Genomic DNA, 22,516 nt, shown 5'->3' with positions numbered 1-22,516 from the left:
TTGCTTCGCGCCGGAATCGAACCCAGGACAATCAGGCTCGTGGACCTTCGCCCATGGACATTCATGTAGTTCATTCCCACCCGTCCAGTGACACTTTAGCTAACAGTGACTGTGTTCGTCCCACCCACAGTGTGCGTCGACGTCGCCGGAAATCCCGTAAAGTCGCAAGTGCTTCTGTACCTGTCTCAGTTCACATTGCACGAGACAGTCGCTCTTGTCGTCAACAAGACAATAAACTTTTTGTGGACTTAGACTTTGCAGGAAAAGTGATCCCATTCCAGCTCGATACCGGAGCTGCTGTTTCATTGCTCAATCACGACACGTACAAACAACTGGGCCAACCGCCATTGCGTGCCGCAAATGTTACGTTAACTAGTTACTCAGGACAGCATATACCTGTGTTGGGACAGTGCAGCCTTATTGCAACATACAAGGGACAGACAAAACTTGTGTCATTTTATGTTCTTCGTTCCTCTAGTGCAGTGAACTTGTTTGGCTTAGATTTGTTTCAATTGTTTAATTTGTCTATAGTAAATCAGGTCCTATCAGTGAATCAGACTGTGCCTTCTGCCAGTGTTTCTAGTCTTTGTGAAGAATTTGCAGACATTTTTGCACCGGGCCTTGGTTGCGCTAAGAACTATGCAGCGCATTTGGAACTGAAAGACAACGCGCAACCGAAATTTTTCAGAGCGCGCAATGTTCCCCACGCATTGCGTGATGAGGTCGCAAGAACATTGCACGATTTAGAATCTCAAGGTGTAATTGAACGTGTGCAGGCTTCTCTCTGGGCCTCACCCTTAGTAATTTTGCCAAAACCTTCCGGACAATTGAGACTTTGTGTGGACTTCAAGGCAACTGTGAATCCACAACTTGTGACTGCTACTTTTCCTTTGCCCCGCCCGGAAGATCTTTTTGACAAACTGTGCCCGGGAACATATTTTTCAAAATTGGACCTAGCAGATGCGTACTTGCAGATACCTGTGGACGAAGAATCCCAGCGCGTCTTAGTGGTAAACACGCATCTTGGCTTGTATCGCTTCAAAAGACTGCCATTCGGGTGTGCATCCGCCCCTGCTTTGTTTCAGCAATATTTACAAACTATTTGTGCGTCGGTCCCTACGGCTGCGAACTATCTGGACGATATTGTGATCTCAGGAAAGCCAGAAGCCGAACATTTGCAGAATCTCCGAACATTATTTCAGGTATTGCGTCAGAATGGTCTTCGCTTGAGGAAGGACAAATGTGTGTTTTTTGCTCGTGACTTACCGTACCTGGGGCATGTCATAAATGCCCAAGGAATGCATCCGAGTCCAGAGCACCTTCGTGCCATTCAGGACTTGCCGTCACCGCAGAACTTAAAACAGCTACAGAGTGTGCTGGGTAAGGTAAATTATTATCACCGATTTGTGCGCAATGCTTCTTCCATTTCAGCTCCGCTTCATCGCTTACGCCGTAAAGGTGTTCCGTTCGTCTGGACGACGGAATGCGAACGCGCCTTTCGCCAGTTGAAATCGGCGTTACTTTCAAATACTTGCCTTACGCCATTCGATCCCCGAAAACCCCTTTTGTTGATGGTCGATGCATCGGATTTCGGGATCGGTGCTGTGCTTGCGCACAAAGATGGTTCGCATGATCGCCCTATTGCCTTTGCGTCAAAATTGCTCTCATCTGCGCAAAGAAATTATTCCCAAATAGAGAAGGAAGCTTTGGCTCTTGTGTTTGGTGTAACAAAGTTTCACGATTTCTTGTATGGTCGTCACTTTACCATCATCACGGACCACAAGCCTTTGACATCGCTTTTTCATCCGAACAAGCCTGTACCTCCACGTACAGCGCAGAAATTCATTCGCTGGTCACTTTTTCTCTCGCAGTACCGCTACGATATCTTGTATCGGTCCACTGCTAAGCACGGCAACGCTGATGCGTTGTCCCGTTTGCCTGTTGCTGAGGATAAAGCATTCGATTCTTCCGAACTTGCTTGCATGTTCATTGATTCGGAAGCCGATGACGTGGTCGCATCGTTTCCGATTGATTTTCGTCGTGTAGCTACAGCCACAGCTGCTGACCCTGTCCTTGCTCCAGTTTTGCGTTTTGTTGCTACGCAATGGCCCTTGTCAAAGTCACGGATCGAGGATCCTTTGGTTCGCCGTTTTTTTGCTCACAAGGAGAGACTTTTTGTCCGACGTGGTGTTTTGTTGTTGCGTTCCGATAATGATCAATCCAGAGTCGTAGTCCCACGTTCGTTACAGTCCTCTGTCTTAAAGCTTCTTCACCGAGGACATTGGGGTATAGTGCGAACGCAACAACTTGCTCGACAGCACTGTACTTGGTTCGGACTCGATGCTGCGATTACGAATATGTGCTCCTCTTGCGTGGCGTGTGCCGAACAACAATCCGCACCGCCGCGGAAATTCTTTGCATGGCCGAAAGCCACTTCCCCTTGGCAACGCTTGCACATCGATTTTGCTGGGCCGTTCTGGAATGCTCGATGGTTGGTTGTGGTCGATGCTTTCAGTAATTTTCCTTTTGTTGTCCGGATGTCTTCCACGACGTCTTCTGCCACCATCCAAGCCTTGTCTGCTATCTTTTGCATTGAAGGTCTTCCGCAGACTCTTGTTTCCGACAATGGCCCGCAATTCCTGTCCGCAGAATTTCAGTCGTTCTGCAAGGCCAATGGTATTCAACATCTGACATCCGCGCCGTTTTCGCCTCAGTCAAACGGTGCCGCGGAACGATTGGTCCGGACTTTCAAGTCCCAGATGTTGAAATTGAAAGAGTCGCATTCTCGGGAGGACGCTTTGTTGCTCTTTTTGTCCTCATATCGCTCTCAGCCCCGCGATGGTCGCTCGCCGGCTGAGTTGCTCCATGGTCGTCCTCATCGAACTCTGATGTCTTTGCTGCATCCGCCACATCAGGTTCCTGTGCAGCGGCAGAGACCTGCTTTTGCTCCTGGCGCCGTTGTCTATTATCGCAACTATCGCGGTTCACAGCGTTGGCTCGCAGGGCGCATTCTTCGCTGCCTCGGCCGCGCGATGTATTTGGTTTTGGGGGCCTCTGGTGAGGTGCGTCGGCATCTCAATCAGCTGCGCCTCTGTCGTCGCCTGGGTTCTGCCGCTCCCCGTCTGTTTTCAGCGACGGAGCCGTCAGGTCAGCGCCTTGGGGACCCATCTACTGGCTCGCCTCATCCCCAGGTGTTACCGACGATGCCTTCCATTTTGCCTCATGGCGTCGCGCCGCCGCAGCCGCCGCCGGCGCCGCCAGCAGCGGACGCTTCGCTGCAGCCGCCACGCGCCTCTCTGGGTCACGCGCCGCCGCTTGCTTCCCGTGACCAGCCGTCCTCCGCCATGGACCTCTTGCCCGCTCCGGACCAGATGTCGTCTTCGCCCGTCGGGTGCTCCGACCACATGGAGGTCGACCCTTCTGTCTCATTACGTGCGCATACACCTCATGTTGACGTGCACCCTGGACTAGGTTTGCAGGCGTTTCCTAGCTCCCCTCGGACCGAATGGCCGGGTGCGGGTGGCACAGCCTCGCCTGTTGTTAGGCTCCCCACCTCATCGCATACGTCAACATGGGGTCCTCCCCACGGCGGGCGGAAGCCTTATCTCACGACCGTTCGCCGATTTGCGGGGGAGGAATGTGGTGTCACCGCTAGACACCACACTTGCTAGGTGGTAACTTAAATCGGCCGCGGTCCTGTAGTACATGTCGGACCCGCGTGTCGCCACTGTGTATTCGCAAACGTAGCGCCACCACAGGGCAGGTCACAAGACACGGACTTGACCTCGCCCCAGTTGTACGGACGACATAGCTTGCGACCACACGTATCACGTCTTCCTCTCATTTGCCGAGAGACAGATTAAATAGCCTTCAGCTAGTCCATCGCTACTACCTAGCAAGGCGCCATGTGTATCATTGCTAATTGCTTACTACTAGGCAAGAGATGTATTTCAACAAGAAGAACATCATTAAAAGTTAAGTAATCTACCCAATACGTTCTTTTCTTTATAGTTTTTCATCCAGTCTCCTGTTTCAGAATTTACGCCCGTCTGCGTTAGTTTCGCGTGCACCTAGCCACTCATTGTGTCGAGACCTTAGGGAATCGACACAACAGAACGTATAATGCCAAACGAATGCTGTACACCTGAATTTCTTTTCCTTGGTTACTTAAATTATTGTGTGTAAAATTAAAGACATCAAGACTTTTATTGAAATGTTTGTAGTCGTTGATCGATTGAAATAGTGTTAGCATTTAGCTGTTACATATTAAGAATATAATTAGTTTTATTTAGCAGCACAGTACAAAACCTTCTTCCAGCGACGCGTCAGTCCGAATACGACATGTACGTGCAAATGCTATTTAGAAAGGACTGACAATACACAGCCCTCAATTTCTATGATTTGTCTTGATTTCTCTGTTGCAGTTGGTAGTTTTACATATCGTCCAACGATTTATTTGTGCAACAAAGATACATATAATCCATGTAATACTCCCTCAGAGAGTGGAGACAAAAAAAGAGTGATACATTTTCACCGTCTTAAATTTGCTCTTATCATCTTGATAATCCAATTATGAGCTACTTGACATCAATTGCTGGAGAAATTCCTCGTCTACACCTATTCATGGGCTACATTCTTCGTCATCTGTTGCATTGGTGTCGTGTTTGTATTGACCGCGACGCTGACCCCAGCGTTGCAGGATGGCCATTTCTGCTGTGGGGATGGGATCTTCTAGAAGCGTCGCGAGCTGGTGTCAAGGAAGATGCCTCATTAAAAAAATCTTTGTTATTCGGCGGTTGCCATACGTTTCAAATGATGAGAACTGGAACAGCTGCATCATAATAATTTATTAATCACGACTATTATCATGAGTCCTTAAAATCTGCATAAGGGTATATAAGATATGCCCCCTTAATTTCTGCACAAAGTTGGCCTCATGAAGTAAGCAACCGTCATGAAGAAAATAGCCAGTGAAACTAAAGAAAGACGTGAGCCTACAAACAAAAATTATTGAATAAAATCCGGCATCATAAAACGTTGGAAAGGACGCAAAACCTAAACGAGTTTAACGGACATATGTGGTACGCCTCCTCAGGTACAGTGGACAGCACCACTAGTACAACACAGGCTGAGTAAGCAGGATTTGTGCAGAATCAGGGTAAATGAAATAGAGGCCAATAGGCCACAAACAAATGAGAAAAGCAACGGGAAAGTTCCAAACTAAACCAATGTACAAGTGCGGGTAAGCATGGGAGTATAGGGAAAACACAATAGCAGATCTTAAGAGGTTTACAACTAACAAGAAGATATTACGATAACGTAATACATTATCACAACAACTTGGAAACGATACCACGAAAAGTATAGGAAAAGAATATCTTATTTGTTATGTGTCACGTCCCGCTCTCCTCCCTTGTCACTCGTGTGTTTTCTGTAACCAACCAAAATTTTGCAAAAAGGAATGGTGATGTAATTCCATCTGCCCATTAGAAGTAAATTCAGGGATAGTTGTAAGACATCTCATTGTTTTCACCTCTTCTGAAATGTTAAGAAAATGACCCTTAGGTTCTGTTTGGAAAAGTATTAGAGTTTTGAAGACATTAATAACGCAGTGTTCCCCCAGAACATAGGTCGACAATGAGTGCGGTTTTCGAGTTCGTCTTCTCAAAACGTTCTTTAAATTTAACATGAAAGCTTCTCCCCACTTGACCATCATATTTCAGTGGGGTTACCTGCATTTATACATTATCTTAGTTGGACACTTTGCAGTTGCTTTTCACACTAGTCTGTGGCCTGCGGCCCGCTATGTCGCCGAGCGAGGTGGCGTTGTGGTTAGCATACTGGACTCTCATTCTGGAGAACGACGGTTCAAACCTGCGTCCGGTCGCCCTATTGAAGTTTTCCGTGATATCCCTAAACTGGTCCTGGCAAATGCCAGGTTGGTTCGTTTGAAAAGGCACCCCGACTACCTTCCCTAATCCTATGGGACCGATGGCCTCACTGTTTGGTCCCCTCCCCCAAATCAATCAACCAAGCAACCCGCCATGTCACGACCAATGGTTCTGCGCATGCGCTGCCATGGTCTACGTGTAGTGTCGAGCCTGCTCCTTTAGTCTGTGTTGCACTGGTCATGCTAGCTGCTGTACCTGAGAAGGCATACCACGTATGTCTGGTAAGCTCGTTTACGATGGACGTTCTAGTTCACGTTTTATGATGCCGGTTCTTATTCAATAATTTTTTTTTGTAGGGTCAGGTTTTTCTCTATTTACTCGTGATGGCTGCGTACTTAACAACACCATTTTTGTTGAGCAAGGTAGGGGGTGTCTATTGTTTACCCTTACGAAGATTTTAAGCACATTATGTATGGAAAGGTCCGTACATCTCACTTGCTAATCGATATTATATTAATGCAGCTATTTCTATTTCAAATTAATTTAATTGCGATGCTGTAACATCTTTAGGTCAGCAGTTTGTTATTTAAAGATGAAACTAATAAGTCATTCTGATGCAGCTGATGCGGTTTTCATCAGTTGATATGTGTAATCACAGCTGCGATTAGTTCCCATGCAGTAGGTCTTCAGCTGCTGCCCAAATACTGACAGTGAGTAAGTCCTCCGAGCCAGTGGAATACTGAGGCAGCAAAACAGCGTCTGGCAGCGACGGCGGCTTTCCTAATGCTCAGTCTGCTTTCCGCAGCGCTGCGGCGTGTTCCCGTAGTTGTTTACTACTTCGTCGTCACTAGTTTAGAGTCCATCACTACCGACGCAAAATGGCACATTCATACAGACAAACCACCATCAAGATCAGTTTTCAATCCGAACATGCACGACCGCGAGCTTTTGAAGTGGAACGTTTTCTACGTGACGACGTTAAAATTGATCCGCGGGACATAACTGGTATCCATCTCTCTATCACGAGCAGTGTTGTCTACAAGTTAGTAAGTGACTGAGGTGTGCAACAGAGTCGTGCGCGTACATGCGAACGATCTTAAATTCAAACATTCTGATGGTCATATTGGTGCGGTCTCTATCGATCACGCGGGGCTTGGCCTCCGTGCGATACGCGTCTTCGAACTCCCTTTCGAAGTACCACCGGACGTAGTCACCGCGGCTTTCCAGCTTCAGGCAGAGTGGTCAGCCACATGGCCGAAAAATGGGAAAAATGGACCACCTTTACAACGTACCCGGTTCTTAACGGGGTACGACAGATCAAAATTGAACTGACCAAACATGTACCATCCTATCTTTTCATCGGCGGATGTAGGGAGATAATATGTATGACGGTCAGCCACGCACTTGCTCCGGTTGTGGCCAAGAATGGCACGTCCGTTCGGATTGTCTCCGACGACGGCTTACTCAAATCCCGACAGGTGAATCTATGCCTCCTTCTACGGTGACGACCCTTCCTCTCAATTATGCTGAGGTTACACGGGCAGCACCCCTTTCCAATGCTAACCACATTCGTCCGATAGCGGGACCATGATGGCATCCGCAGTACTGGGTCCGGCCTCTATAACGGCGCCCCCACCTGAAGATAATCACCGACCAACGTTGCAAGAAAGCATGGATGCCAGGATGGACATTGACCCACGGGTTGTGCCGACAGCGGCCTTTCTTCCAGACACTGGAGCAGCTGAAGAAATCCACCCACATTCGTATACTGAAACACACGTTCGTAAACAGCGTTCCCCGCGGAAACACGAGAAACGGCGACGTGCTCCGTCGGACGAGTGTTTGCAGCGATCGTCTGACATGGACTGTGGACACTCCGACGACGGTACCGGCAGTACAGAGGCCGCAGTAACATCCCACCCAACAGATCGCCGTGGTGACGGCTTCAGTCCGTCAGATACCACAGAACAGCAGGATCACAAGCAGACAGCCGCTGCCGATTCCAAGCCAGTATAGTCTGTCGGTAAACTGAAGAGCGAGCGCGCGAGTCCCCACTCTGCCTACCCTACTACGTCAGAGGGCGCTTCTACAGGTTGTTCCACAACGTAGTTACAGTCCCTGCCGCGGCGCGCGCTTTAAATCTATGACGACACCGTGTACAGATACGTCCCGTCTGCGTTTATTTTTAGACAAATGCGTCAAGAGTATAAGGAAAACAAAAGTGGGTAGTTTCTTCGCAACAAAACATTAAACAGTAAATAATATTAACATAAGAACGGAAATCAGGATTCTACTAAAAACATAGAACCGAATGCCTATTCGTATGAATGTCTCTTCCTCTATTCGTAAGACGAACCAGATATATTGCAATCAGTCTGTAGAATTTAAGGCTTGTTCTCTTTAGTGTTTCTACTAAAAGGTAAAAGTCTTCTTTGAAGGGCTGCATTAAAACTTAACAATTCTTGCAACACGAAGAGTGTTTAAAAAGTAACCAGAAATTTATAATTACGTGTGTTGTATTAGTTCGATTCGCACTGCTTTTTTTGTCATTGCCTTCGTAAACATGTCTGAAAAGTATTTCCAGGTAAATCCCATTTCACGTAATGTCTTGTGTAAAACATCTTTCTGTAACGAAAATGTATTTTTTGTTTCACGCCAGTGAGTAATTTCCGTAATGTGGGCATTATTTTTTGGTTTATGTAAAAGTCCTCCATCGTTTGTCGAATGAACGATATTGGGAAACTGTCTATAACGATGGGTTTCCTCCCTAAATTATTAGTTTTTCTTCGCGGCGATTCCAATAAACCATGCGCCTTGTTTTCGCGTTCCTTCCTTATGCGTCCTATTTTGGCGAGGCTGACGTTTGCATTAACTGCAGCTCTTTGATTGGGGCCGGCCGAAGTGGCCGTGCGGTTAAAGGCGCTGCAGTCTGTAACCGCAAGACCGCTACGGTCGCAGGTTCGAATCCTGCCTCGGGCATGGATGTTTGTGATGTCCTTAGGTTAGTTAGGTTTAACTAGTTCTAAGTTCTAGAGGACTAATGACCTCAGAAGTTGAGTCCCATAGTGCTCAGAGCCATTTGAACCATTTTGAACCTTTGATTGGGACTGGTAATATCAGCCAACAGTTCTTTTTGTGTGGCCTCTTTAACACAAGATGTAATAACGTTAGAGACGATCGAACGCTCGTTCTGCCCAAATATATCCTTCGTATTCTGCACATGTTCTTGCAATGCAGGGCGATTATCCATCACTTCCGGATACTGAAGTATATCAGTGACTACACAAAGTCAACTGACTGAGATTGGCAACTAAGATCCAACGAACATAAACGACGTATATCATTGCACGCCGAACTACACCGCTAGATAGGTAAAGGGCAACTGATTTTGGGTTGCCCTGTAGGTCAGTGGCAGGGTTCTTCCGGGGAAGACCACTTCCCCCACCAAAAGCGCTGCTCGCTCTTGAGTTTACAGACAGACTATAGGGCCGATGGAGTCAGCGCCGAGTGGCGCAGCAGCCACAAACAGCCACCAACAGCCGATGGTATTTCATGGCGACTGGGCGGACGACAGTGAGGAAAACTCCTTGCCCATCGTGTCGGACGACACGCGGGGGAATCGACCCCACGAGTGTTGATCCTTTCCCGCCATCAGATGCAGCGTCGAGACAGCCTTTGAAGGGTACTGATGGTCAACACGGGTGCTATGGATAAACCTTTAACTTATCGCGTTGCGACTATAAACATCAACACTATACGGACGCGTGCTGAGCTATCCTTGCTTCAAGATATGTTGAATTCTGCTTCCGTCGATATAGCCCTTCTCCAGGAAGTGTACGTCGACGACTTCCCAGGCATGTACGGTTACGATGCTTGCGTCTCTCCAGCTTCCCCCACAGGCAGCGGTGTCGCTGTACTTCTTCGGGAAGGGATAGTGGCGGACGATATCCTCTTTCTGCCTGGGGCAAGAGGAATGGCACTCACAGTACTGGGTGTCCGCCTTATCAATATCTACGCACCTTCCGGGACGGACAGACGCCGCGAACGTTCACGATACTTTGCGGAAGACGTAGCCCCGCTCTTCCAAGGCCGCCACGACCATCTGGTGTTTGGAGGTGACTCTGCGTAATGGCGCCCAGAGACCAACTCCCACGACATAATTCGTGCCCGGAAGTCGAGACGTTAACTCGAGACCTGCACATGGTGGACACTTGGGAAAATCTTCACGGCCACCGACCGGGATTCACACACTTCACGAGTCACTCTTCCAGTCGCATCGACCGGATGTATGTCTCACGCTCTCTTGCCTCTGGAACACAGGATGCGGAACTGGGGCCTGCAGCTTTCTCGGACCACTCAGCTCACATTTGTGCCGTCAACCTACGGCGGCAACAAGTGTGGAGAAGCCGCAGCCCGTGGAAATTAAACATCGCTCAACTGTCGTACCCGGACTGCCGCCAAGACATTGAGGAAATCTGGCATTCGTGTGCATATCCCACAACGATCTTCTGGTGGTTGGACTGCGCCAAACCGGCACTGATGTGAACGTTGATAACCTAGGGTCCCGACCACTCTGCTTGACGTAGACATACACTCGATTTTTACTTCAGGGTACTGCGCGACTGCGATGCTACTGCGCAGTCTCCGGAACGACAAACGGCGGTCCACCGTGCTAAGGCTCAGATCATCGCCAATATGGCGACGCCACCTAGAGGGAGTGGTAATCCGCTCGAGGACGCAGGATCGGATACCGAGCGAACGCCCGTCGATGTTCCACGTACTTCGTGAACGTAAACGACGCCAACGAGCGCTGATACTCTTCATCGACACGGAGGACGGTCGTCGCCTCACCACGCAACAAGACATTAACACAGCGTTCTACGATCATTATTCCCAGCTCTATTCCACTCAGACCCCTGATCCGACAGCACTGGAGGATGTCTCTCAGACGATTTACGGCAGCTTCACCCCAGCAATGGGAGCGGCCTTGATGGAAGAAATTATGGAAGAAGAAGTGGTCGGCGCCATTAGAAAAGGAGCTGTCAACAAGTCTCCGGGTGCTAATGGCCTCCCTTGGAATTTTACCGGACTTCTCAATATTTATTAGCCACCCGATGGACGGACATCTGTCGCGAACTACTATCCCCGGAAGTGCCGTTCCCTGCGGCCCTTGTGGAAGGGATGATTATTCCTATTCACAAACCGTCCGGTGGTTCACGGCTGCAGGACTACCGCCCGTTGACGCTATTGAAATGCGACTTTAAGATCTTTTCTCTACTGTTGGCTGCACGGATACACAAGACCTTACGAAACGTCTTGTCACCCTATCAAACGTCACCAGGAGGCGACAGTAATGGTTCAAATGGCTCTGAGCACTATAGGACTTAACTTCTGAGGTTATCAGTCCCCTAGAACTTAGAACTACCTAAACCTAACTAACCTAAGGACATCACACCCATCCATGCCCGAGCCAGGATTCGAATCTGCGGCCGCAGCGGTCGCGCGGCTCCAGACTGTAGCGCCTAGAACCGCTCGACCACGCCGGCCGGCTCACTGTCGGCATGCGACTGCTCCGTGACGCGACATCCAAGGTGATCGTCAACGGCCGACGTACGCAGCCCTTCACCATTTCACGATCGATACGCCAAGGCTGCCCTCTGTGCACTTTAATTTACGCTGTGGCCATGGAACCACTCTTATGCGGCCTGCGCCAACGACTAACGGGTATGACGTTACAAGGCCACACTTTCCGATGTAAAGCGTACGCTGACGACCTGATGATTGTCATCCTCAACGGCTACGACACCACTAGCGCACTGAATTGGATAGCGACATATAGCATGGCCACTGGTAATTGCATCAGCGTCGCAAAATCGGTGGCGATGAACATCGGGGTCGGATCGTCTGAGGACAGTGTCACCACCTTACAGCTCAGGGATACTTTGAAATGTCTCTGCATTGATTTTACAGACGATATACGACGAACCGCTGTTCACAACTTTCGACATTTTTACGAAATGTTCGGACTGGGATAGCCAACGAGCCCTGCAGATCGTCCAACGGACCCAGTATGTCAACACACATTTAGCGTCACGCATTTCGCGCATCGCCCAGATATTACCAATACCGGTGATGTTAGCTCGCCATATACTGGCGGCTTTTGGGTCCGTAGAGAGTTCAGGAATGCTTTTCAAGATCAAATATGAGAATCTCACCCTTCCACCGGATCAGGGACGCTTGACCCTTATCACGTTCATAACAGAACAGTCGCCCTATTTGTGAGCACATTAGTCAAACTATGGCACCGCCGTCCGGACAGTCTGACGAGTTTGTTAATAGAAGAACTAGCACCGCCCTCCCTGTTGCCACCTATGCCGATAGACCACGTTCCCCCCCCCCCCCACCCACCCCTCGCTCTTCTACATCGGTGTCTTTTACCTCGAACTCAGTTATGTTCGACTTTCCTTACCAGCTACTCAAGTGGCGACGGCAAAGACGGTTTATCGGGTCCTGCAACGTGGACGACCCGATAACGTCGTGAAGCACCCAAACGTCAACTGGCGAGTAGTGTGGAGGACAATTCACCACGTAACACTGGACGCTGACGCCACGCAATGAGGTATATCACTGGCAACGGTAAGCAGGTGACCAGATCAAGGCTACATGCGATCCACATGGTAGACTCACCCACGTGCACGAACTGTGGCGTTCAAGACAACGATGAACACCGTCTTAGCTGTGGCGAGTCTACGGCAGTGTGGCACTTAGTGAAGCAAATGTCAGCATACTTCCTTCGAGTGACGCCGAATCATATCGACCCCAAGACTATTTTATTCCCGGATGAGACGTATTACCCACGCACGGAAACTAATGCCATGACGTGGTTTCGTGGACATACAGTGCATTATTTGTTTCAAGACGGCACTAAGGACGCTTTAAACTTTTGGAACTATTTTCAGGAACGATTGCAAGATCCTCCGTAACCCAAAGTATCGACAATATTTTTCCAATTATTTGTGGAGTGCGTTCCACGACCCCCCACGTAGCTGGAACATCACGTTTAAGAGAAGCTAAAATTACAAGAAGATGATAGAACACTACACGGTACAACGTGGGCTCTACCTTGGTCATTACGAGAAGTCATACCTGGACGATACAGCAGATGGAGAGTTTCGTCGCGATCCCTCGCATCGCACTCTATAACAGTATTTGCCCCATTTCCTCTTTTTGTCTCCGGTGCGAAAAGGTCTTTGCAGTTTTTGTTTCCCATCCGGTGCACGATGTAGCACCGGTTAATGGTGGTATGGATTCCACCCTTAGGTTTTGTTTCATGGCTTCCTTAGACCCACACTTTCCTCTCTTTCCTTATGTCCTTTGCTGCAACTATAAGCATGTTTTTAGTTATGTGCGTCCCCAACTCAACGCAACGTGTGTACCTACTAGTTTCAGTGACTTACTGTCAAAAAAATAAAAAATAAAAAATTAAAAATAAATAAATAAAATAACAAGAAAAAATTCACAATAATATAGCCAATGCATCCTTTGTATCACATCCCTAGCATGGGAGGGAGGAGACAGCGTGGCCATGCCTCGGGTTGAGACCCCTGCCCGCCTTGCCTCCGCCACCCCAATACCTAATCCGTTTCCCACAAAAAAAGGGTAAAGTGGTTGGTTTAAAAACATAGAAAAATGCAAGGTGCGTGTAAGCTCCGCAACACATTTTGCTCATGGCTGCGCTAGTGTAAGCTGCTGGTGGCCCAAGGAAAATGGCAGTGTTGTACGGACCCTGACGTCGAATTCACGACTCTCTAAGGCTGGCTAGAGAGTTGCAAATGGAATCTAATGAAAGGGCCTCGTCTTGGTACTATTTAGAGACGTGAAGCCATCAGGACTACCTGGCAGTTATGCATAGATGATTGTGTTGCTCCATGGATCTGTAGCTATTTAGACACACGTACAACTGACGACGGACCCCGAGACTGCACCGGACGACTGAATGACACCAGTTAAATGAAGTTACTGGCTGAACTTGAGACACATAGAGGGTGAATCACCTAAAATTAGAACCTCTAATATTGCGTAAATGGAAAGTGCTGTTCATGTGCAGTTTTCACAGAACGGATTAGTGGTCAGGAGCTCGTATTTTTAACCAACCGATTGATTGTAATAATACTTAAGAAGAATAGTTTTTATGCAAACAGTCCCTTTTTTTGAATCGGTCTGTGAAATAAAGGATTTCAATATTTACGATCGATGCTTTCATTTACCCAAACACGGATCCCAAGGGAATTAGACACCAAGGAAATTCAATTACGTAGCAGAGGCTACATTGTTTACGTAAAAAGAAAATTCAATATGCGTGGGTTGGATGCTGCTTGTTGATCCTTCTCTGCCTTCTGGGAAGATGCAGATATTGTAAAATACACCGAAAAGAATTGATTAAATCGATTGCTTTTTTAATTCCAATCGTGCAAGGAATACCGTCGACATAACTCACCGCACGTAATGACACTGTTAAAAAATCCTTCGATCATGAAGCACGTGCCATCCGCTTCGCTGGGCCGACTGTTTCGCGTATTCCCGCGACCGCTGTTGACTTCCGCACAGCCAGTCGTCCATTTGCGCACATAAACAAATTAGGTAAAGAGTTAGAGGCATCGATACACTTACGAATGTTGTTTTAAACAATTTGATTCAAATACTCGCACGCAAAACACCGCACAGTAATTGGAAAGTGTTGTAACCAGTGCTGGAAGGCAGGCAGGGAGTTTGGAAGGCGTGGCGGGCCTTTCAAGTGTTTAGTTCTGCTGCCCACCTCCGTCGACGCTCGGGAGCATAGCGGTTCTCCCAGGTACTAGTGGAACGGAAATACATCGTATAAAAAGAAATGAATGCAAATACACTCGAAAGTACATCGCGCGGAATTATTGTTGATAGACTGAAACTAAAATAAATGAGGGCATATACACCATGTCAGAACTACAGGGTGTTTCAAAAATGACCGGTATATTTGAAACGGCAATACAAACTAAACGAGCAGCGATAGAAATACACCGTTTGTTGCAATATGCTTGGGACAACAGTACATTTTCAGGCAGACAAACGTTCGAAATTGCAGTAGTTACAATTGTCAACAACAGATGGCGCTGCGGTCTGGGAAACTCTGTAGTACGATATTTTCCACATATCCACCATGCGTAGCAATAATATGGCGTAGTCTCTGAATGAAATTACCCGAAACCTTTGACAACGTGTCTGGCGGAATGGCTTCACATGCAGATGAGATGTACTGCTTCAGCTGTTCAATTGTTTCTGGATTCTGGCGGTACACCTGGTCTTTCAAGTGTCCCCACAGAAAGAAGTCACAGGGGTTCATGTCTGGCGAATAGGGAGGCCAATCCACGCCGCCTCCTGTATGTTTCGCATAGCCCAAAGCAATCACACGATCATCGAAATATTCATTCAGGAAATTAAAGACGTCGGCCGTGCGATGTGGCCAGGCACCATCTTGCATAAACCACGAGGTGTTCGCAGTGTCGTCTAAGGCAGTTTGTACCGCCACAAATTCACGAAGAATGTCCAGATAGCGTGATGCAGTAATCATTTCGGGTCTGAAAAATGGGCCAATGATTCCTTTGGAAGAAATGGTGGCCCAGACCAGTACTTTTTGAGGATGCAGGGACGATGGGACTGCAACATGGGGCTTTTCGGTTCCCCATATGCGCCAGTTCTGTTTATTGACGAAGCCGTCCAGGTAAAAATAAGCTTCGTCAGTAAACCAAATGCTGCCCACATGCATATCGCCGTCATCAATCCTGTGCACTATATCGTTAGCGAATGTCTCTCGTGCAGCAATGGTAGCGGCGCTGAGGGTTTGCCGCGTTTGAATTTTGTATGGATAGAGGTGTAAACTCTGGCGCATGAGACGATACGTGGACGTTGGCGTCATTTGGACCGCAGCTGCAACACGGCGAACGGAAACCCGAGGCCGCTGTCGGATCACCTGCTGCACTAGCTGCGCGTTGCCCTCTGTGGTTGCCGTACGCGGTCGCCCTACCTTTCCAGCACGTTCATCCGTCACGTTCCCAGTCCGTTGACATTTTGCAAACAGATCCTTTATTGTATCGCTTTTCGGTCCTTTGGTTACATTAAACCTCCGTTGAAAACTTCGTCTTGTTGCAACAACACTGTGTTCTAGGCGGTGGAATTCCAACACCAGAAAAATCCTCTGTTCTAAGGAATAAAGCATGTTGTCCACAGCACACTTGCACGTTGTGAACAGCACACGCTTACAGCAGAAAGACGACGTACAGAATGGCGCACCCACAGACTGCGTTGTCTTCTATATCTTTCACATCACTTGCAGCGCCATCTGTTGTTGAAAATTGTAACTACTGTAATTTCGAAAGTTTGTCCGCCTGAAAATGTACTGTTGTCCCAAGCATATTGCAACAAACGGTGTATTTCTATCGCTGCTCGTTTAGTTTTTATTGCCGTTTCAAATATACCGGTCATTTTTGAAACACCCTGTATGAAGACGTTCTTGCATCACTTAAAAATGTTGTTAAATACACTAACACAGTAGTTCGTTACAGGAGACACTGTCATAACCCGGGGCCCGTAAAGCGACGCGTCTGTCAGCGGCTGCAGTTTTCCACAGAGTGAACCAGAAACCGGAAGTGGGCACTCCGGCCGGATCAACGTGCGCGTCCATCACAAAGGACGGATCAGTGGAACAAGGGGTAATTTCCAAAGTGTGCCTAAACGTGCACACGAAAGCGCGCGAAGTCCGTGGCTGGCAGACCAGCGTCAACTTGTGCTGCACGCTCAGATCAGCATTCATCAGAAGGTGACGAGGTGTGCTAGAGTTCTATTGAATCCATAGGTGAAATAGCGGGTCGATGGGGTAGAGGCCATATAAACCCGCATCCTGGTGTAGTCGCTCTCATCCTGCCATCGTCTGTTCACCTGTGTAGTTGCTTGTGTGTTCCTGCATCAATTTTTGTTCGGGGAAGAAATTAAGTGCACAATTTCCATCAACAGAATCTGCAGCAGTAGAAGCAGCAAACGCCTTCGCCTGGACAGCCTGCCATGTAAGATAATTGTTCTATTCATTCAGTGTACCTGTGTGCCCCGTAATTTTAGTATCCCTAATAGCAATTGTTTAGGTCGTAGCCGATAGAGGCATACGTCAGTACTACCGAGCTTTTGAACGTTTTGCTGCTGTAATTTTGGTATGTGACAATTTTTATTCCGTAATGGGTATTAGAGTTCTTCGTTTTGTTTCTTCTTACTGCAGCAGTCATCCCTGAGGTGTTGGCTGATCTTGATACGCAGCTGTAGGCCAGGAGACTATTGCAGTAACAGCGTACAGCAATAATAATCCATCCAGAACATCAGCAAGAATGTAAGTGCATATTTTTTCTAGGCTCTCAAATGGCTCTGAGCACTATGGGACTCAACTGCTGTGGTCATTAGTCCCCTAGAACTTAGAACTACTTAAACCTAACTAACCTAAGGACATCACACACATCCATGCCCGAGGCAGGATTCGAACCTGCGACCGTAGCAGCCGCACGGTTCCGGACTGCGCGCCTAGAACCGCGAGACCACCGCGGCCGGCTATTTTTTCTAGCCTGTAGCTCTCAGAGAAAATATTCTTCTTGTGTGTGTTCACGTAAGGTACTGAGATTCTAATGATGAGGGATGGGGAATGTATATACTTTTACTCTTCATGACGTGTTGCATTCGGTTGTCTGAGACACATTCTTTGTTTTTCCAGGCGTTTCTATGGACGAGGGAGGAGACGTAGGGGTATGTATCGAAGCTGAGAGCCAGGAGCCATCGATTTAAGTCCTGTAAGTAGTAGAATAAGATTTTCAAATTCAGTGTGTGTCTTTCATACAGAACTAATTTCGGTGAAACAGAGGCAACGATCTTCCGTTTATATTTCAGACAACTAAAGAACACGAGTTTCGGTTTATGTTTCACTGAACTAAAGAATGCGATTGTCAGCATAATTTTCTGTGTGTATGTATCTAATATTGTCAAGAAGGACATGTGTTCAATATCCTATTGTTGTAGACAGCGTCAGTGAGCAAGATAGACGGGTTCAAGATGGAGGTGAAATACCGGAGTGGATACATGAGATGGCAGTTGCTGAGGGAGCTGAAAGGCAGTTCCATCTAGACCTTTTGGATGAGGAGGATTAAATACTGGATTGGGTGGCAAAACTATCGGCAAACCCGAATAAACTGCTCAATACTTGGACCAGAATGGAAAAGGTGATTATGATGCATGTGTTGTCATTACAGCACATTATTATTATTATTGTTATTATTTTGAAATTTTGTTATTTATTTAAAACATATATTTTTAGAAAATCTTGAGTCTTGTATTTAATTTTTTCGTCATTTGTATGTTATACAAGCACCACATTCACCACAAAAGCTAGCTGTGGCAAGAGTGCCTAGAGCAATGGTTGTGGAAGCAGGAATGTTATGCCTACACTGTGTGTTCGGTCAATCTCGAGCCTATTTAGTTGCTATAATATCTCATGAAACAGGAACGCTAAGGCATTACGTGTAAGGCTCGATGCCACTGTAGCTGTACCATCCCCTTTCGTAAATGATCCATCAACATACATGAAACTCTTGCATGGGAGGGCAAAAGCGTCTTGGTGTTGGATAACAATCCTAATTTCACCGTCCTTGTTGAATGTGGTTGATGCATAAGGTGTATGCGAGAAGTATTCCCGGCGTATAATACAATCGTTGTATTCCACCGCTCTAGTTATATCGAACGACGTCATAGCGCGGATTCAGAGCCACTGATTTAAGGAATTCGTAGTTTGCACTCATTATCACCTTGCTATTCTGTTGTGAAATGCCACTCTGCATGTTGTGCACTTTGGTTTTATACCTTACGGCCATCCTGTCTTCGTTGACAATACGCCGCTGCTGCGATCCTCTGACTGGTTGAAGGTCTCCGACAGCGCTTAAGCCGTCGGCACACGGACCGTGCTGTCGAACGTTAACGTTGAGCGTGCCAAGTTTAAAGCCGTCGGCACACGGACCGTGCATCCTGACGTTCAGCGTTGAGCGCGCCGAGTTTCTGACGTCATAGCGTGGAATAGCTCGGTCGGGAGTCTTTCCGAACGTGCAGAGCAATATCGGGCGTGTCAGATATTCTGAGCGTGCGTCTGAGCGTTGACCAGTGAGATGGCCAAACGCCACCTACGTCACACGCACGCCGACTCCCTTCAGCACAGAGTTGTGAGGCGCCATATTGGCATTCATTTCAATCCTATATGCATATATATGTCGTTTCTGAGCACCAGAAAATTGAGAATCACTGGAAAACTCGTTGTTACTTGTGTGATTCGTTCCATTAAAATAATGAGAAACATCATATTCGTGCCAAAAGAATTATTCTAAATTGCGTATTATGAGAGTAGGCTATTTGAAGGCAGCGACACACTGAAGATCCTGAGGGACATGCATCACCATGCAAAGCACCACTTGAGGCTGCACGGGGGATGGCAACAGAACTAGCTGTACCATTGAATACCCTCTGGGGTCCATGGGTGGTTCATTCGGAGGAAGAAGAAGAAGAGCAACGATCTCCCACCCACCACGTTAGTGGTGGTGAAGGCTCCAGCATGCAACAGCAGCAGGAGCATGAACCTGGGTGCTTCCACTGCACCTCACCGCCGCCACCCCCTCTTACTCCCGGTCCCACTGTTTGCTCTCGCTGGCAACGAAAGGTTTGTGTGCCTTGGCGCATACCCCTCAGCCCAGCAGGCATCTCCGCCTCAATGCCGTCGTCCATAGGGTGGACACAGTCGTCAGCTTCTCGTAGACGTAGTTTTATTGATATAATGAACCTCTGGCTAGCGGCAGTTCCCTCTCCCGTCCTTCCAGTGAAGGACATCAGATCAGTGACACCATACCGCAGTTAGAATATCCAATGACTGGAGACGCCTTTGAGGAGCGAATCTTGTTCACAAGGATCGAGAATCTGGCAGGAGGGTATCGTGAGCCTGTTGGCTTTATAAGTGTGTGCTTTCCTGTCGTGAAGACGGAGCTTCTCAAGGTCGTTAATGATCCGCGGTATCCCATCATTAAGCGCAGTGCAGTGCTGTGCATCCCCCCCCCCCCCCCCCAAGTGGCCTCTGGTATTGGAAGAGACAAGTCGTCATTATCTTTTGGGGGTAAAATTGCGTGATAAAGTGGAGCACATCAATCACCGAGTGATTTCGCAATCCACGTTGAGAGCTATACTGATCCGATTTTGCGACAGGGTCAGCCTAAGTACTCAGCCAGATACTACACGTGAACATCCATCCATATACATGACTATGATCCGGTAAATGGTGGGTCTACCTATATAGAGCTTCCTACAGATGTAGCATCCAAGAAGGCAAGCGTTAATGTCCAAAATGAGACCCAGGTTTCGAGTGGTCAATCCCAGCTTGTGAAAGAAATTACGAGAAAAATCCACAGCGTAGACCTACAATACGGTAGATATCTTGATACTCATAAGTAGTGTAACTTCGATGGTATCGAGATCCCCGTCAAGATCCAAGACATATATAAATTTGAGGAGCAGAATACCGGAATGTGGGTTCATGTTTATGGCCCGGCGAAGTAAAGCTGGCCAGATGAGCAGGGCAAGCAACAGTCAACTCGCTCCAGTTCTCAAAATTTGCCGGTGATTGAAAGATACATGTAAACATGCTCTTATTCTTCAGTGAGAAAAATAAGGAGGAAGGCAACTGTCATTATGTTTGGATCAAAAGCATATCCCGATTCCTATTCCCTAAACTGATTAACCACAAGTGTAAAAAGGATATTTCATAAGGTGCCTAAATGCCTTTTCCTTAGAATAGTTATTAGCAGCGCATCTAGTAGATTGCATTTCCAAGGACGTGGTATGTGATATTATGCCTACTGAGGAAAAATATTCATAAACTTTAAAAATGTTAACTATCAGGAGCGAAGACCGTTAATAGCGAATGTCAACTTTGAATGCCCCCTTGCTCCTATAACCCTCTATGGCCTCACATACTACCTTTACAGAAAAGCCGGCCGGAGTGGACGAGCGGTTCTAGGCGCTACAGTCTGGAACCCCGCGACCGCTACGGTCGCAGGTTCGAATCCTGCCTCGGGCATGCATGTTTGTGATGTCCTTAGGTTAGTTACGTTTAAGTAGTTCTAAGTTCTAGGGGACTGATGACCTCAGAACTTAAGTCCCATAGTGCTCAGAGCCATTCTTTACAGAAAAACACGTACCACATGTGGCAGTGTACCAAATTGTATTGTCCTATAATTCAAGTCTTAACCGCTAAAAGTCTTATGTCGCGGATAATTCTGCGGTTTTGCTCATTGAGCTCGAAAAATTTTCATTGAAGATTGATAAGGCTTACAGCAACTACGTTCGCATGGCCAAATCGATGGAGAATGAAGATTTGTACAATAACTCCGTTGAATATTATATTTGTGGGTTCCCGTTAGATTGGAAAAAGCAAACTCCTCGTAGGGACTACTGTCATCTTAGGAGGAAGTTCCGTGGCGCAGCTCACAATATGCGCAATTAGAATTAGCGGTTATCTAGTCACATAAACGTTTTCTTCCATAACATAAGCAAGTATGACGCTCACTTTCTCGTTGAGAACTTGCCTGGTTTCAGCGTGTAGAAAGATCAGGTGAGTGTCCTAGCTGAGGGTGTTGAGAAATATATTTTATTGTCCAAATGAATGACGCCGAGAATTACTCTCCGCTTCCTTGACACACTACGTTTTGTGTAGGCATGACTCCATAAATGACGGAAGACGAATGAAAGAGATTGGGTGGGAATATCAAAGAGCATATGGCGACTAATTCTGACGTGGGGTATGTGGTGGATGCAGAACTCACATCCCCTGTTAGTTTGCATGATGCGCACACAGATTTGCCGCTGTATCCAGAGCAACTTGTTCTCCAAAGAGGCTCCACCCTAGAACTGATAACAACGCTGGAGAATAAGCTGACATAGGTTATTCATTATCATAATCCCCAGCAGTATCTCAACTTGGGTATTGAGCTGGTTAGAATCATCTGGGCTATTTGCATCAAGCAGTCCCCAAGGTTGAAGGAGCATATTGATTTAAGTACTAGACAGAGAGCTTCCGCGACATGTGGCTTTGAGCAAGAGTTTTATAAATTAACAAATAATTCAAGTTTTGGCAAAGCAATGGAGAATTTGAGGGAACGGAACGAAATTTTAATTAGAACCAAATGAGATGGCCATTGGAGTGTAAGGACCAAATTTTTGATAGGTCACCGTATTCAATAACTTTGTTGCTGTGGAGATGGTGAAGGCTGCAGTGGAGTTTACAAAACCTATTTATGTGGTGATGTCCATACTAGAGCTATCCAGACCCTACATATATCATTATGAGTTTGTGATAACTCATATTGCAGGTCCTGAATTACTTTATATCGGTACAGATCCCTTCATTTGTTGCATGAAAAATTGCAATCTACATTAAATATGGACCATGTGTGTCATGTAAATAGAATAGTTTTTTTTAAGTTTTACCTGCCGCTAGCTGTCCAAGAGTGATTAGTTTCTAAGTGTACACA

The 22,516-nt window shown here is 47.1% G+C and overlaps 1 protein-coding gene across 1 annotated transcript in view; it reads left to right on the top strand.

Moving 5' to 3' along the window:
- Positions 1-7,478: 7,478 nt before the first annotated feature.
- LOC126252718 (cytochrome P450 4V2-like) overlaps positions 7,479-22,516 on the top strand; it is a 104,251-nt gene continuing 89,213 nt past the window's right edge. Inside the window, exon 1 of the mRNA XM_049953621.1 lies at positions 7,479-7,901. Within this exon, the coding sequence (XP_049809578.1) occupies positions 7,479-7,901 (423 nt within the window). The remainder of the gene's footprint in view (positions 7,902-22,516) is intronic.

Source organism: Schistocerca nitens, chromosome 4, assembly GCF_023898315.1.
Source record: "Schistocerca nitens isolate TAMUIC-IGC-003100 chromosome 4, iqSchNite1.1, whole genome shotgun sequence".
Taxonomy (NCBI): domain Eukaryota; kingdom Metazoa; phylum Arthropoda; class Insecta; order Orthoptera; family Acrididae; genus Schistocerca; species Schistocerca nitens.
The sequence above is the reverse complement of the archived record's forward strand: the minus strand, read 5'-3'. Positions and strand labels throughout refer to the sequence as shown.